At 42.9% G+C, this 13,774-nt stretch overlaps 1 protein-coding gene across 8 annotated transcripts in view; it reads left to right on the forward strand.

The window, feature by feature from the left end:
- Positions 1–971: 971 nt before the first annotated feature.
- Positions 972–13,774, forward strand: part of dlg4b (discs, large homolog 4b (Drosophila)) — a 21,263-nt gene continuing 8,460 nt past the window's right edge. The window contains exons 1-11 of one of the 8 annotated variants that reach the window (XM_025061007.1): positions 973–1,300; positions 1,774–1,841; positions 2,218–2,337; positions 3,197–3,270; positions 7,028–7,153; positions 11,285–11,335; positions 11,653–11,777; positions 12,160–12,329; positions 12,546–12,682; positions 12,763–12,913; positions 13,228–13,496. In XM_025061007.1, the coding sequence (XP_024916775.1) occupies positions 2,241–2,337; positions 3,197–3,270; positions 7,028–7,153; positions 11,285–11,335; positions 11,653–11,777; positions 12,160–12,329; positions 12,546–12,682; positions 12,763–12,913; positions 13,228–13,496 (1,200 nt within the window). In that variant the 5' untranslated portion in view covers positions 973–1,300; positions 1,774–1,841; positions 2,218–2,240. Of the gene's footprint in view, positions 1,301–1,353; positions 1,384–1,773; positions 1,842–2,217; positions 2,338–3,196; positions 3,271–3,843; positions 3,974–7,027; positions 7,154–8,167; positions 8,575–11,284; positions 11,336–11,652; positions 11,778–12,159; positions 12,330–12,545; positions 12,683–12,762; positions 12,914–13,227; positions 13,497–13,774 lie in introns of those variants that run through there. The other 7 variants (XM_025061010.1, XM_008325368.2, XM_008325375.3 and 4 more) reach the window with 7 other exon arrangements.

The raw sequence follows: 13,774 nt of genomic DNA on the forward strand, positions 1-13,774 counted from the left end.
TTTCCAGCCGCCGACACCGTCAACATAACATCGGGTGAACAGGCGATCATAGTCGGCGGCGGGAACAACGTAACGACGGGACTCAACTGGACCGAAATAAATAAAACAAAAGTAAATAATCTGGCGGAGACAATGGTTGCGGTGGACCCCCACTCCCTGTGGTGGAAGTTCCAAAGCTCCCCTGCTTTGTTTTGACTGGGCCCGAGCGTCAAGCTGATGTGGAGAAATCACCTCCGCAGAGTCCCTTCACAATAAAACGTCGGTGACGGCGTTGTGGTCTGAAAGTGAGAATGGACATTTACTTACACCTTTACAATTTTCTCTTCTGATTTTTATGTCCTGCATATTAGCTACAACATACTGCAACTGCATTTTCTAGTTGTAATAATTCTAATATTTTTGTCTCACTCTATTTAGTTCTTCTTATTGTAGGCTTTTATAAATATAAAAGACAACGTTTTAAGTTTAGGTTTTAAAGGTGTGCACAGTAACGGAATCGATGTGAGTAAGGGCACCTTCTCATCTTGACGCATAAATCCACTCTCTTGGACAAAACATAACCGTGACCACTTTCGAGCAGAGTTGCAAGGTCCTTACGAACTAACTCCTGTACTGACAATTTCACACTTGGGAATGCAATAGGCTATTTTCTGGTGTGCAAACAAACCTTTTCCGGTGCAAGAATTTTGAAGTCATGTAGCCTGTTTCGATATTATTATAATAATTATTATTCATTGAAAAACTGCAGTGATTTGCTAACAGAAACAAGATGTTACTGTAGCTATTTTATTTTGAAAGGGACACATGCCATTCCGTTTGAGGGTGTCGGACGGCACACCATTGTTCATTGATTCTGAGCAGCGCCATCAAGGGCCCGGAAGACAGTACTGCACCAGATAAAATCAACTTCTAACAATCTTAAAACTGTTTTTTTTTTTATTATTATTTTATTTCGGCTGTTTTTATTTTATTATTTTATTTCGAAAACATTTCCTTTTTTCTTTTGTCAGATATCTATTTTTTTCGCTGTGGCATTTTTCTTATTTTTTATTTTTCCATTTAAATTCAGCGATGATGAATTTCTAAATTGACTTCGAAAACATTTGACTTTAATATACCTGTCAGTCAAACTAGGACTGACAGTAACTACGGATCTTAACCGTACAACCTCCAGGGGTTGATAGCAATGGTGAGATTAGAACTTCATTACCCAGCATGCTGAGTTGTCTGTGTGTCTAAAACCCTCAAAGAGGATTAATGTGGATCAGAGTGAGAGACGAGATGCCGCTAAAAAGAGAAGGTGAGACACGTTCTTTTATCATGATATCGCCGTGTGTGTGTTTGTGTGTGTGCGTGTGTTTTATTTTTATGTCGTGGGCACAGGTATGAGTGACCTCACTGAGGCCAGGTCCTTGCTTTATGTGGCTAAATCTCTGTATGTTCTATGTCATTGTATGTAAGGTGTTTTTGACGTGATAATTTTTTTTTTAAAAAGTCAAATCATTTTGCATCATTTTGTAATATTTCCACTGCCATGACGTCAACACGACAGTGCTATTTTAGGTGGTGTTTATTTGCTTCAAGCTAACTTTTAGCTTCTTTTTTGGCTAACTTTGGACTTTTTGTGTTAAACTTATAGTTTTTCAAGAACCTTTTTTTTTACTGGATATGTGTCTGCTAATGTTAAGATGTGGTTGTAACCATCTATTAATTCTTTTGGCTATTTCAAAACCTTTAGCATTTCCCCAGATATCTTTTTGTGTATCTTTTCAGAATCATTGTAGAATTCCACCACCTTCTTCCCTCCTTACTTCTCTACCAGACCATATAACCACACTATGGTATATACTTAACTAAAATCTATTTTTGACTAATTTTTAGAATCCTGTGTCTTACTGTAAACTATTTATAATTTTAGGCTCATTTTTGTTATAGGTTGAAAACAAATTTCAGACTAAACCTAAGCTACTTATGGGCTACATTTTGTTATAAATATTTATAAATATATTTTATTTCTTTTTTTTCTACCGTGACATACACATTCTTTTGCTAACCTGACTTACAATTAACTAATTATCGCACCGCCTGCATTTTAATGAAACTCCAGCAGAGGGCGAAAAAGAAGTGTTGAACGAAAGAGTGGCTGTCTCTTCATTATAAGTGTTAATAATAGTTGTGATTGTAGCGTTGAGTCGAGCTTGTGGTGTCTCTGCTCAGATACTGAACGAGCTCTGCAGGTCATGGAGGTCTGTCAGACTGAAGCTGCTGAAGGAGTCAAAGGTCGAGCAGAAAAACTCCTCAATGTCTTCCAGAGTGACCTGTTCCAGGCCCTGCTTGGTAGCACACACACAAACACACACACACACACATTCATAGCACCACGTCAGACAAGCTAAACACAACTTTATCCCTTAAGCCAGCGGTGTCAAACTCATTTTCACCAGGGGCCACATCAACAACACAGTTCCCCTTGAAGGGCCGGTTGTAAATGGAAGACTGTATAGATCAGGGGTCACCAACCCCCGGTCCGCGGACCAGTACCAGTCCATAGGTGATTTGGTACTGTTTCATTCACAGAAAGTCCAGTCATATCCATTTACTTCAATTATTTAGAGATAATCTGGGAACATTTTAGAATAACATGTAATTCAGACTCTGATACAAACTGAACAGAGTCTAAGAGTCGTTTTATTTTGAAAATGTAATGATCCTTCAATGCTCAGCACCTTGGTACCAGTCTGTAGTAACAGGTGGTACTGACTGACCAGTCCTTGGTTGGAGACCACTGGTATAGAAGTAACTACTCCATAACAGACTAACACATGTCTCTGCAGCTGATTATTATTTATTCAAGCTACAAATATTGTTCATTGCTGTGTAATTAAAAAAAAAAAAATTCATAGGTTAAGAAACTCTGCTCCATGGACTTTACTAAATGCTTTTTAAGCTCCTGCGGGCCACATTTGGCCCCCGAGCCTTAAGTTTGACACGGGTGCCTTAAGCCAACAATTAACAGTTAGGTTGAGTATAAAACACTAGGAAATACTTACAATGGGAGATATGCAATGGATAAAAAATGTTTTCCTGTCAGTTGGTTTTATTTGTGAAACCTTTATATGATTTACTCCTGTTGTTGTGTAACCCCGGGTGTATTTAGTTGGGTACAGTATCATTCCTGTGCTTCTTCCTAATGCAGACATCCAGGAGTTCTATGAGCTGACAGTGTGTGAGACCCAAGAGAAGGAGAGCCGAGCACACACACCTGTACAGGTATAAACACACACACACACACACGTGTGGTACACACACATACTTTTTTTCCCACTGTCTCTATAATCTACATGACAACACCCAGCGCTGTTACCTAGCAACAGCTGCTGCAGCATCACCAGAGCAACAGCTGCATAAAACCATGGCAACATGAGCCCAACCCCCACCTCATGCTCGCTCGAGCTCTCTCACTTTTCCCACCTTTCTCTACCTTGTCTTTTTGTCATTAACCACAGTGAATTGAGGAGGCGCCCCCCCCCCTCGAAAAACAGCACTGGTCTTCTTCTTCTTCTTCTTCTTCATCATCTTTATCTCCCGCACTCTCCTGCTGCACTGCCTGCTTGCTCCCTCCTCTCTCTCCCCCTCTCTCCCTCTCTCTCTCATTCAGCACTGACAGTCGCAGGAGTAGAAAAGGCAAGAGAGCGGGCGAGTGAGAGAGGATAGACAGATAGATGAAAGAGGAGAGAGAGAGAGTGAGAGAAAGAGAGGGAGAGGGGGGAGACAAAGAGATATAGAGAGAGAGAGAGCGATAAGAGAGAGGGAGTGTGTGTGTGTGTGTGAAAGAGAGAGAGAGGAAGAGAGCGAGAGAGAGTGAGAGATATCAAGTATGAGTGTGAGAGTGTGTGTAGCAATGTGTGTGTGTGAGTGTGTGTGAGTGTGTGTGTGTGTGGATATGGACTGCCTCTGCATTGTCACCACCAAGGTAAGAGCAGAGCACACACACACACACACACACACACACACAGTCTTAATGAGGTCCCGTGCGTGTCCTCGTAAACCACGTGTGTGTACCTGTGTTCTTATGAGCCGAGCTACGTTCATTTTTGTGTTTGTGTTTTGGTGTTGGTTCGTGTTTTCTTCGCCGGGCATGTGTTAATTTATCACTGTTGTACAAACGGGTAGCTTGGCTAGCATGCTCATAGTAGCATTGCGGGGCAACAGTTAGCGGAGCAGGATGTTGAGCTCAGCACGTGTGGAAATGGACACTTACACACACACACACACACACACACTCACACTGGACTCGACACATGACTGTGTGCCTTGAACGTGACATCAGCATGAATCAACAGGTCACATGTTGATTGGCTAAATTGCAGCGTCACTTCGTGTCGTGTCAGGGCCCAGAACAAGAGGGGTTTTCTGGTCCTCAGAGAGGCTCCGCCGCCAGGCCGACACTGGCGTTACGTAGATGTGGTAAGTTAGCTTCGTGAGAGGAATTTGAGATTTCACCAGATTTTGTGAAATTTATGTGAATACTGTCTATTATGGTTCACACATAGACAGTACATGAGAAAGGGCCGTAGCTGCAGTCACTGCAGTTCAGATTTGGTGTTTTTGAAATCACAATTACTTGTTGACCAGAAGAGAAAGTGAATAATATTGTCCAGAGTATAAGTATAAGCCTCAGCCAAGGATAAGTCACCGTGTCAAGTTGTTGGCAACAGTCAACGATGTCATGACAACGGTCAACCACACCAGTGGTGCCACAGAAAAAAAGAACCATGGAATCATACGGAATCACTCCTGAAACCAGCGGATCACTTCAAGCTGTGGTTCAGCTCAAAGATGAAAAATGACTTACAAGTCAACAACAGAAATGATGAAGATGAGGTAAAGACAGAAAAATAATGCAGTTGTTCATGTTAGGTTTTAAGTTAAATACAAGCCCGACTTCCTAACATAGCCTAGCTGGATGTTTGGCTGCACAGTCTCAGGTTCCTCAAAAGTCGATTTTGTCTTATGGCTAATCATAAACTTTCTTTGTCAATAAATGATTTGCCTAAATAGTAGAGAGCTCACTTAGCATGTGGGGTCAAGGTTCATGATCTCCAGAGAACATCTGGTGCTGCCTGTGGCCTAGTGGTTGAAGATCAAGTTTGTGATCAGAGGATTCCTGAAACTCAGGTTGAGCAAAACCTAGCTTCTGCTTCTCTTCTGCTTCTGCTGCTTCTTCTTCTTCTTCTTCTTCTGCTTCTGTTGCTTCTTCTTCTTCTTCTTCTTTGACTGTTACTATTAAAACCGTGCAGGCTCTCCAGCAGAATGAGGCCAAATATTTCTTCTTTGACAGATAAAGCGTGGCTCATCTGTTTAAAGAGTTCTGGACCTGATTCTGATCTGACCGTTTTTCATGAAACCATTTTTAGAGCTGATTGAGCTAAAGATAGAAAATCTATTTCTGTCAACTGTTTGTGTGTGTGTGTGTGTGAAAACAATCAAACCTTCTAAATCTTATTCATTAAAGAATATTCCAGGAGTGCCTTAATGTATATAATACAGTATTTAGCTTTGATTCAGTATTGTAGTGATGGAGGTGTGTATTTCCTGGTGTACTAGGATCTGTTGTTGTATTTTCAGAGTGTTGTTAAACCGTAGCTCTAGCTCAGTATTTGCCCTGCCTGGTTCTGTCTACTGTTTTTACCCTGATTGTGTTTTTAGTCCTGGCCCGGTGTACTTCCTGGTGTGAAGTAAACTATTCCCTGGAGCTTATTCTTCACCTGGTGTATTTCTTTTTTTTACACTGCTTTGGTGTGTTTTCTCCAGGCTCCTCACTTCCCTGATGTTTTCCTTCTGGTGTCATGCACTGTGTGATAATGTATGATAGTCATAAGTTCAAAGCACTTTGTGGTGAGTTTTTCCAGATTTGCTACAGTGTGTTTCCTGCTCCGATGGATGATGTGTTTTTATGAAAGCCCTTCAGGTGGTTCATCTGTATTATGGGTTATTTGTGTTGCTGTGGATGTTTCCCAGCTCTGACCATGGTGTTGGTAGTTCTCTGGAACTCACGCTGCTTTGGTCTGTTTTTCTCATAGTTTAGCCTCACTTTGCTGCAGGTCTATCTGTGGTTTGGCGTATTCTCTGGTATTTGGCTCCTGGTGTGCTGTAGTTTCTAAAACGTAAAAAACTCTTGGTGTTAAAGGACTAAGGCGATGAGAAGAACTTTTCATTAACGAAAAAACAACTGTTTTCCAAGTGTTCTCTTCTTATCAAGGTTGAACACTGACATGATGACCTTATGTAACCTCTGATGACCATGGGTCAGAGGTCGACCCCCCACCCCCTCACTCTCTTTCTTACACTAACATATCAGAGGTTTATCCCGCCTCCTTCCAATGATGTCAGTTGCCTCGGAAACGCAGGCTCTCATGAACATCACGTTACTATGGCAACCACATTACCATCTCTATCTCCCATTCACTGTTTTCCCCCTTCACTTTCATACTCTCACTCTAGGTCACCTTGATGCGTGTGTGTCTATGTAGGTGTGTGTGTGTGTCAATGGGGTGTGAGTTAGTGGGTGTAGGGGTAAGATGATGTCACGCAATGCACACAGAGTTCATATAAACAGTACCAATGTTAATCTTCACTTAGTTAATGCAACTACAACAAATGCTATCAATGCTAATGCTAACTGACACTAAGGCAACATGCTAACGGAAGAGGCTGTAACTGACCTGATGCTACAACGCTTATTTCACCTAGTGAATGAGCTGATGCTGATGGTAATGGCACTAAGGTTAGCTGTGGGCAGAGCTAATGCTCCCAGATAGTGGTGGTGCAAATGCTAACTCAGGAATTGATAACAGGGCCCTTGTTTACATAGTTGGTGCTAACAATGCTGATGTTTGAATATGCCAGGCTGCTCATACTAACAATGCTGATACAGCGTGCATCATCAGAGCAGAGGCTAAAAATGCTAATGCTAGTTGTTGTAGCACAACTAATGCTAACACAAGGGCCATTTCTGTGTCTGCAGAAGTATCGTTACCAGGATGATGAGACTCCGTCTGTCAACCCTAGCCCAGGCTCTATGACCCACGGACACACCACGGACCTCAGCCACGCACACTTGGACGGATACACACACGCAGGCGCACTCACTGTAGGTGCACACACACACACACACACACACACCCACACAGTATTTAGTTCTGTTAGGCAACTGGACGTGAATTTTCTAGTTTCCAGTTGCCTAACAGAACTTTTTAAACTTGACCATGACCTGGATGACTGAGAATCTTCATAGACATAAGACAGTCACTAGTATTTAGTATTTTATTGTTTACAGAATCTACCACAGTGGATGAGCATCCACTGCAGCCATTCACAAAATGCCACGTGCCTAGCAGTGTACTATCTCGATAATGTCCTTACATTTCGTCAGAGGTTTAATGTTCATAACTAATGCTGTCCGACATTCTCAAACTACTTAGTGTATTTAATAAATAGTGTTTCAGCCCTGGCTCTGCAGTGTTTCAGCCACTTTGCTGCCACCTACTGTTTCAGTCTTCCTCCGGAATAAAGCATTTCCAACAGAAAAAGTGAAAATAGGGAGAGAGGGCTGCGTCGCTGCATATGCACACACATCAGCATGTAACCCTGGTGGCTTCAACACCAATCAGTCAGAGAGGTGCTTTTAACTGATTCTGTGTTTTCAGCACAGTGGACATTTTCAGGTCCTTGATGGACCTGGAAGGTCCTGAAAAACACACACACATCCACTCTCTCACATAGACACACACACACACACACACACAAATGCACACATACAGAGTGTGTGGGTTGCTTGTGCCCACTCTGTGCCCCAGCCATTACCATGGCAACGGGGAAATTTCTGGTTGGGGGGTGGCAGCAATGGCAAGGGGGAGTGTTTCCATGGTAACGGTTTCAGTTAGATGTTGGTGTGTGTATGTGTAGGTATGTGCATGTGTGCGTGTCTTTGTTGAATTATTTTCTCTCTCACACACACATACACACACATTCCCTCTGTTTCTCTCTCCCTTTCTCTCTCTCTCACTACCTTTTCCTCTCTCGTCTACCACCACTGGCCAAGTGACATCACATAGGGGAGGGGATTCCTTCAGAGAGGGGTAGAGCGAGGTTGATGGACACAGAGGGAGCAGGAGAGAGGGACAGAGAGAGAGTGAGAGAGAGAGAGAGAGAGAGAGCGGAGGTGGTTGGCAGTAATGAACAGCCTCTCTCTCTCTTTTTCCTCCTTTCCCAGAGAATCTGTCGCTCTCTGGATTTTACTCGGTCCACAGGACTTGTCTGGTCCTTTTAGTCTCCAGTCCTTCTCCAGATGGCGGAGTGATGTACTGGGGGCTGATGTTCAAGGCTCAGCTCGGCTGACCTGAGCACCGAGCATGTGCGTGCTTGCTCGTTAATTTTTCATCCTCAGTGGGGTTTTTTTCTTACATAAGAGCTGCAGGAGTGATGTTCGTGTCAGTGTGGTACGCCAAGAAGATGGGACGCAGATTCATCAACAATGTGCGCAGGGCCAAGAGGCACAGGCAGCGCATGATGGTAGGACACCTGCACCTGATTGGCTCTGCAGAGAGTGGGGTTAATTCTGTAAGGAGGTGGGGCTAACCTCATCATATTCTACCTGGACATTTAGCAACATAGCTAGACCTGATTTTTAGCTTTGACAACCTGAAACTTTAAAGGGAGTTCTACGTTGAAGTGAATATTACCCGACTACGAGAGAGGGTAAGAGAATTCAGCCAGCTGAGTCAGTAGGCATTCTTCCATCCCAGAACGTTGGCATCTTAACAGTCTGATACATTTAGCATCATTCTTTCTTGAAGGATTAGCATTGTTAGCAATCTGGAACAGTAAGCACTGTCGGACCAGGAAAGGTGGGATCTTTAAACACCTGAGATAGCAATTAGCATGGTGTGATCTGGGATAGTAAGTGTTGTTAACAAACTGAAATAGTTAGGCCTGACCTACTGGCGCTGAGAGATTTGGCCAGGTTACAAAAATGAACCTTTAGGTGGTGCTGCTGTTTACAAGTTTACACATTTCGCAAAGCTTTACTGTGGAGGGTTAGCATCACAAGAGTCCTACCTGTTAAAATAGTGTTGCTAACTGCCTTTATAGTATAGTTTTCATAGTTCTACGTTAGAACTTAATAATATTAATAATAATCCATTTTATTTCACAGGCGCCTCATTAGCTGCCAACGACTTTTGCAAACACTATTAACTATCTGGGACAATAAGCTTGTGCTACTTTGGATGGTGAATGGTATCTACTCCATTGTCTAAGCCATGTGGTTAGCAGAGTTCCACTACGTAGGTATAGCGTCAATATTTACTCAAAACATTAGTACCTTTGAAAGTAAGGATTACCAAAGATGTTGTGAGAAACGAGCAGGAGGAGCAGGTCATTTGTCTCGTTGTGTTAACATTTTTTCTCCTTCGTTCATTGGGCACTTTTCTGCTATTAACATCTTTGACTGGAATTCTTCTACTTGTAACATGAAAGTTTAAATTATTACTAATTATTGTAGCACAGTTGGCATTGTTCTACCTTAGAGAGTTAGCATTTTTCTTAAAGCTTTGCTAGAACAATCATTATCTTCCTGTGATGATAATGATTGTACTACCTTGTCTGCAAAAGTTAGCATTATTAATAAATAATCCAAGAGTTAGCATTATTAACTACCTCTGTAAGCATCGGACTACCTACAAAAATAGTACTGGTAACCAGTAATAATTAGCATAGTTGTTTAGCGCCCTACCAATGATGTTAGCAACGGTAACCTTTTTCAGACTGATATTCTTGATATACCTTTAAAAATGAATATGGCTATGTATGACAGCTGATTGGAGGGGGGTTAGAAATTTGAGTTAGCATCCTCACCTACACCTTATATGCACACCTAGCCGTTTTTGGCTAACTCTGTTATCTAATATTAGTGCACAGCCTGGTGGTGAATGTGACCTAAACTTTGTTAGCATTAGCTTTGACTGTTTTTCACCTTTCACTCTGCTTCAGAGGTTTTTATCCCAGTGCTGTCGATCCGCAGTCGCTGTGGCTGAGAGACTTAGGCACAGAGTGATGAGGAGAGAGAGAGAGGGAGGGAGAAAGGGAGCGTGGAGAACGAGAGATGTCGAGGGAACTGAGAAGAGGTTTAATTAATTCATTGTGAACTGTTACTCTCTCTGTCTCCTCCCCCCCCCCTCTCTCTCTCTCTCTCTCTCTCTCTCTCCCTTTCTGTTATATAACTAGGTTGAATCTCCCCTTCTTTCACAGGAAGTGATGTAACACTCTTCAGGCACTGTACTTGGCATAATGAGTGTGTGTTGTGGGACAGAGTTGTGTTTTCACACTCTCATCATGAGTATGTTCTGGCTATTTTATCGACACATAATGATAAATGTTGCCCTTGAAAAAAATCACTTTGACTTGTATTCTGGCTAACGTTAACCCCTGTTTGGTCGTACATTTAGCTGTCCTCTTGGTAACGTTAAATGGTTGTGGTTGTAGTAGTTTTGGCTAACTGTAATTGATGTCCAGGTCATCATTTAGTTACACTTGGACGTGTTGAGTAATTTAATTTTGCGTTTGCTTCTCATTGTTACTGTAACTACTTTTGGCTAACCTCTAGCTTTAAATGGACCAACTTAAAGTAATAGTATAGTCTAAAATGATCTATTACTATTGAATAATGTAATGTACATGACCAGTCTGTGGCCTATTGGTTACAAGATGAGGTTGTAATTGGAGAATTTCAGGTTCAAATCCTGGCCACGGCAGCGTTCGGAAAAGAATGTCAGTTTTTAATGCTATTTTGACTTAACATGTATATTTCTGTCCAACTTTGTTTCCATCTTTTAGCTACTTTTTGCCTTTCTTTTTTGTTAAAGTTAGGCTAAATGTCTAACTTAACATCACATCCGATGGAGGAAATGTTGAGCACTTGTGAACAGCCTGGAATATTTCAGGAACAGAAAAATACACCTCACATTTTGTCATCAACTGTGGTCCTCATGACTGCACAAAGATAGGTGTTGGTGTATCTGTGTGTGTGTGTGCAAGTGAGAGGGAGAGACAGTGGTAGAGATGTACAGTGGTGGTCGCCATAGCGACAGCCACAGTTGTCATGGTAACTGGCTACCTCTGGGGCTTAGCAGCTGTTACCATGGTGTTGCCACGGGGATGAGTGGTCAGTGATGCTAATGAAATTCAACTCCTTTTGTTTGTTTGTTTGTTTGTTTGTATGCAGATGAATGGATCAGAGGGAGAACTGGAGTACGAAGAGATCACACTTGAGAGGGTGAGACACACACACGCACACATATGTTCATGCACGTACGTACACATATATATGCACACACACACAGAGTTACTCTCACTTCTATTTTTCAAATCGGAGATGGTTAGAATCACAGCTAACGTCCTTTAACCTGACACAGTTAGCGTTGTCCAACACAGAGACAGTCATCAAGACACAGAACTGTATTTGTCAACACAACAATTCAGCCTGTACTGTTAACACTACTTTACCTAAAACTGTTATGTTACTAACAATAAGAAGTTTCACATCCTTCCTCCACCTTTAACAATGAGCCTTCAACGTGTTTTTGTGTGTAGGGTAATTCTGGTCTGGGCTTCAGTATTGCTGGAGGAACAGACAACCCACACATCGGAGACGACCCATCCATCTTCATCACCAAGATCATCCCCGGAGGAGCTGCAGCTCAGGATGGACGCCTTAGGTAAATGGCCACTCACTCACACAGACGTAACTAGCATTTCAAAAACACTAGAAGCTATAAATGAGCTAATGTTTCAAATTGGAAGAAATGAGAGGAATTAGAAGAAATAGAAAAAAAAATGAGTCCAGAGGTCAAATTTATTGACATTTTATTTTATTATTTATATTGACAATATGATTTTACTAACAAAATACATGTCAAGTTTGGCATTGCTTTTAGCATGCGTAGCTTCTTTGGGTGACTATCTTCTGGGCATATTCACCTGGGTCTATAAGGAAATACACAGAAAACGTTAGCCAAACATAGCAAACCAAAGTAACACACACACACACACACACACAGACAGATGTTAACCACACAGGTCTGGTGTGTGTCTGCACAGGGTAAATGACAGCATCGTATTTGTCAACGACGTGGATGTGCGTGAGGTAACGCACTCCACCGCTGTGGAGGCCCTCAAGGACGCGGGCCCTGTTGTGAGGCTGTACGTGCTGCGGCGCCGCCCACCAAGTGAACGCATCACGCAAATCAAACTGATGAAGGGACCAAAAGGTACGAGAAGATGAAGAGTTTTAATTGTGCAACAGTAATGACGTAACTGACTGCGCACTGAAGTATTGTTTCACTTGATGATGAGTCCACTGTAAAGTCCACTGCATATAATTCCCTATATAGAAAAATGTGTCTATATGAATCTATATTGCCCTCTATGGTACGTTTGTATTACTGCAGATAAATTTCCATTTAATTTCAAACATCATAAACCAGGTCTGGGCTTCAGTATAGCAGGAGGTGTGGGAAACCAACACGTGCCTGGAGACAACAGCATCTATGTAACTAAGATCATTGAGGGCGGGGCAGCACACCGCGATGGGCGGCTGCAGATTGGGGACAAAATCCTGGCGGTACGTGAACTGAAGTCACAGGTAATGAGTCAAGACCGGCCCGCTGGCCTTTGGTCTAACCCACTTTGACCTTGTACCAGGTGAACCACATGTCCCTGGAGGATGTCCTGCATGAGGAAGCTGTGTCGGCGTTGAAAAATACTGGTGAAGTCGTCTACCTGAAGGTGGCCACACCAACCTCCCAGTACATCCACCCAGGTGATCGTTACAGCCCCCCGGACCTGACCAGCTGTATGTACCCCCCAACAACCAAAGAAAACTCAGTAAACAAGTGTTTCAGTAGCCAAGGTTAAAAGGTCAAACTTGAGACGGCAAGTTAGTGTCATGAAAACAACAGCTTGAAGAAATAATTTTACTGTCTTAAAGTATTTCCTCATTTCTCCTCTTGCCTGTTTCCAGCTGAAGTTCTTATAACTAGGTTTTGAGGGTCTTGATCCACATCGTGTAACTGTGACTGTCATCAGACCCCAGTGTGAGTGGTCTATGACCACACAGCAAACTTTGACCGTTTTAAAATTGTTTTGCAATCTCACCTTCACTCACAGCCTACATGGAACCCGACTACATGTGTGATTACCCACAAGCCCTCCCTCCACCATCCCCGCGACGATACTCTCCCATTTCCCGGGGCATGATGGGAGAGGACGACTATTCCCGGGAGCCTCGTCGAATCTGCGTGCAACGAGGGTCCACGGGCCTCGGCTTTAACATTGTGGGAGGAGAAGACGGAGAGGGAATCTTCATCTCCTTCATCCTGGCAGGAGGACCAGCAGACCTGAGTGGGGAACTTCGAAAGGGAGACCAGATCCTTAGTGTGAGTGGAGAAATCAGGAAAGTGGCAGAGACCAGGTTCTCCTGTCATCACAGAGACCAGGTTCTCCTGTCATCACAGAGACCAGGTTCTCCTGTCATCACAGAGACCAGGTTCTCCTGTCATCACAGAGACCAGGTTCTCCGGGACCAGGTTCTCCTGTCATCACAGAGACCAGGTTCTCCGGGACCAGGTTCTCCTGTCATCACAGAGACCAGGTTCTCCTGGACCAGGTTCTCCTGTCATCACAGAGACCAGGTTCTCCTGGACCAGGTTCTCCT

Source organism: Cynoglossus semilaevis, chromosome 1, assembly GCF_000523025.1.
Source record: "Cynoglossus semilaevis isolate Cse_v1.0 chromosome 1, Cse_v1.0, whole genome shotgun sequence".
Lineage (NCBI taxonomy): Eukaryota > Metazoa > Chordata > Actinopteri > Pleuronectiformes > Cynoglossidae > Cynoglossus > Cynoglossus semilaevis.